The sequence below is a fragment of the Pyxicephalus adspersus genome, unplaced genomic scaffold (assembly GCF_032062135.1).
Source record: "Pyxicephalus adspersus unplaced genomic scaffold, UCB_Pads_2.0 Sca2749, whole genome shotgun sequence".
In the NCBI taxonomy this organism is placed as follows: Eukaryota; Metazoa; Chordata; class Amphibia; order Anura; family Pyxicephalidae; genus Pyxicephalus; species Pyxicephalus adspersus.
In genome coordinates, this window is record NW_027319755.1 from 1 (window position 1) to 3,625 (window position 3,625).

Genomic DNA, 3,625 nt, shown 5'->3' on the forward strand with positions numbered 1-3,625 from the left:
TTGCGTACACTTTAAAGATCAAATCATATTTGCAATATTGACTTCTAATGTATGTACTTTTTAAGGAAGCCTCACCAGTTCCAATGGATGTCTCAATGAAGGAAGAGGAGGAATTGTGTCAAGCATTCTCTGAGGCTTTAAACCATGTGGAAGACATTGATGCTGAAGATTGTGGAAATCCACAGCTTTGCAGCGAATATGTCATGGATATCTACAATTATCTGAGACAGCTAGAGGTAAATAAAGATCTAGGCAATGGGTATCTGCATCAAGGTAGTTGGGGTACAGCTTGTCTGTATCAAATGCATATTGCAGACTAAAGTGACTTTTCTACATTCCAATATCTCAACATTTCTGCTGTATAATCTTTCCAGCAGTTAGGCTGCCTTGATTAGTTAGGATATCCCGTGTAAATGGGTTTTACCCAGGGGAACTAGACTTCTTGAGTCTACTTCACCCATAGTAGTCTTCTGTCTTGGACAGCTGCAAATCTTTATGGTGTAGAAATGCTAATACTGGCAGCTCAGATCTGTGCTACAATTCTCTGCCCAACTATATGGGAAAGGGGTTATCAGAATGATTTTCAACGTAGAAGCTCATACATATGTGTGTTGCAGGTCCAGCAGTCCATCAGACCAAAGTATCTGGAAGGAATGGAGATTAATGAACGCATGAGAGCCATCCTGGTTGACTGGCTGGTCCAGGTTAGCTCTAGATTCCAATTGCTGCAGGAAACCCTATACATGGGTATTGCCATCATGGATCGCTTTCTTCAGGTAAGTTGTCTACTTTAATATTGGGACCAGTAGTATGTGCAGGCTAACATTGCTGCTCACACTTGTCAATGATTAGGTATCTTAATACTTTGCTCTTGGCAATCTGAACTACTAATTGGTGTCTCCAGAATATTTAAACCTGAGGGCCCCTGACAATTATATTTAAATGCTTGCAATGGCAGCTTTGGTACAATATAGCATTTGAATGTTAAACTTTTTTTCCCCTAGGTTCAGCCTGTGTCCCGTGGAAAACTTCAACTGGTTGGTGTAACATCACTGTTTGTGGCTTCCAAATATGAAGAGATGTACAGTCCAGAGGTTGCAGATTTTGTTTATATCACAGACAATGCTTACACAGCATCCCAAATTAGAGAAATGGAGATGCTTATCCTCCGTGAGCTCAACTTTGACCTGGGACGACCACTTCCCCTTCACTTTCTACGACGTGCATCAAAGTCATGCAGTGTAAGTTTCCATAAGCAACCCAGTGGTGCTTGCTCAAAATCTAGACTATAAAATGTTAAAGCGTTGCCCAACAAATTGTAATGGGACTAATGTCCTATTTTTAACTGCTACTTGGATGGCTCTGGGTACAAAACTACATATTTAAGTGGCAGTTTAAAGGCATAAATGTGTTGCATTCCTACTAAATCTCAAACTGGTTGAAATTGGTTATAGCAATTGGGCTTTGGAAACAAGTGTAACTTTTACCAACATGACTTTGCTGTTGGGTTTTATTGCTGTCCAAGACTCTGGGGAGGGGATTCTTTGCTTGGCTTGAGCATAAACATATATGGGAAGTAAAGGTCTAATGGTCGCTTGTGACAAAAGTTCCAATGCCCCCAACCCCACTCTATACATTTTTTTTTTAATGATTTGTGAGGGCAAACCGACAAAGGCTTCTTTGTAATAAAGTTTTATGAATGATATGGGTAAATGGCAACCCCACATTTAGGTCTACTATGGATGCATATAATGTCTGATCTGGCTTGAAATGTTTGCATCTGTAGTCACCTTAGTGTAGATATATGCATTATTTATCTTACATGTCATTTTATTTGTCTGCAGGCTGATGCTGAGCAACACACACTAGCAAAATACTTAATGGAACTTACCCTTGTTGACTACGAAATGGTCCATTTCCCCCCATCTGAAATTGCAGCATCTGCTCTCTGCTTGGCCCATAAAGTCCTTGGAGTTGGCAGCTGGGTAAGAAATGCAAATTCTGCAGCCCATTTAAAGAACCATGATTTTTTTTAATAGCTGGTGTAGTTGTGTACATGGGGGTTAAATCAGGGGTGGTCAAACTTTTGGCTTGGTAGGGGGGGCTGACATCTGACCAGGCCAGTATCAGATGTATGGGAGTATTTGAACTGATATGTAAATTGTGTTTAAAAGCCACATGGGCTGAAGTTTGACGATGCCTGGGTTAAATGTTTGTACATCTCTGTACATTTTTCCTGTCCTTAAATTGCAGAGAAATGTGTTCATGTGCTAGCAAACATGGGCATTGCTGCAAAATGATTAGACCAGCAGCAACGAATTTAGGCTTTGCTGACAAATGCCTCTGCTTCTCATTGCTATAGCAGAGGGGGGTGTCTTGTAGTCCATAGGCAGTAATATTGGTCAGGACTAAACTAGGTTCCTCAGTGCATTGCAGCTCACTTTTTTTTGGCAGATCAATTATTTCTGTAGGTCTATATGGTGACTGGGGTTTTGCCCTTCATTCTGGATGGTTCTTTGCCTCCAATGTTGATGTACAGACTACTTTTTATTGGTTACTGATTCTAATTTTTATTATAGGCAGCCACACAACACTACTATACTGGCTACAGCGAGGAAGATCTGACTCTTTGCATGAAACACATGGCTAAAAATGTTGTTAAAGTCAACCAAAATCAAACAAAGCATGTGGTAAGTGTCTTAATACCTAGAATGGTTATGCAAGATTTATAATCTGTTTGATACATTCCATGTAGGCAGTCTTGTATTTAAATTGAAGAATGGAAAGGTATTGGTTACAGGACATATTAAAGGCCAATGCTTTGTCCATGGGTCCAACCAATAACTGGGTGGTGTTGCACTTATTTTTCTTGCTGCTTGACCTGGATTACTGGCTGGAAGGTGGAAATAAAAAAAATGATAGAACCTGTGTTGGGATTGATGGGTCTCTTGGCACAGAGGGTACCTGACTTTAATTGCAATCAAAATTGTCTCCAGATAAATTTTTCTGATGCATTATTTTATTTGTTTCCAGGCTGTGAGGAACAAGTATGCCAGCAGCAAGCTAATGAAAATTAGCACCATTCCACAGCTGATGTCTCCTGTTATTAAAGAAATGGCTGCAAGTCTAACTTCCCACTAGAACCATCTTGTAAATAAGGACTTCCACTGTTTTGCACTTTTATGAAAACTGCCAATCCAGGCATGAATGCTGCTGACTGTAAATATTTTTTATACCTTTTAAGATTGTTGTTAACACTGACTGCTGGGACTCCTAAATATACAATAAAAGTTTCCCTGTTTTTAAGAACACTTGCTGCTTTTCAGTTCTTTAGTTTGGGGGGGGGATACTATGCACGATCTGTTTAGTTCTTACGGCAGGCTTGACCTGGGTTGTGTCCTTCACACTGGACTGGGCTTGTTGTATGCCAGACATCGGTGTGCTGACGGTGGAATGGGAACTTGGTACAAAATGGGTAGGGAAAGAAGATTTTCCTATTTGGCAAGATATAAGGGTGTTAAAATGTTAAGTTATAGTGAGGTAAGTGAAGACATTTTGAAAAGTAAAAGGTTTCTGTATCAGAACTTTGTTAGTAGTCTGATACCTGCCAGTATAGCTTCAACTT

The 3,625-nt window shown here is 40.0% G+C and overlaps 1 protein-coding gene across 1 annotated transcript; it reads left to right on the top strand.

Moving 5' to 3' along the window:
- Positions 1-65: 65 nt before the first annotated feature.
- LOC140321348 (G2/mitotic-specific cyclin-B2) lies at positions 66-3,311 on the top strand (the record flags this gene model as incomplete). The annotated part of the gene is made up of 6 exons (XM_072398141.1): positions 66-236; positions 618-776; positions 1,005-1,241; positions 1,845-1,985; positions 2,580-2,690; positions 3,034-3,311. Coding segments are annotated over 6 exons (927 nt in total), but the record flags the coding sequence as incomplete, so codon positions are not given.
- Between the last annotated feature and the right edge of the window lie 314 nt (positions 3,312-3,625).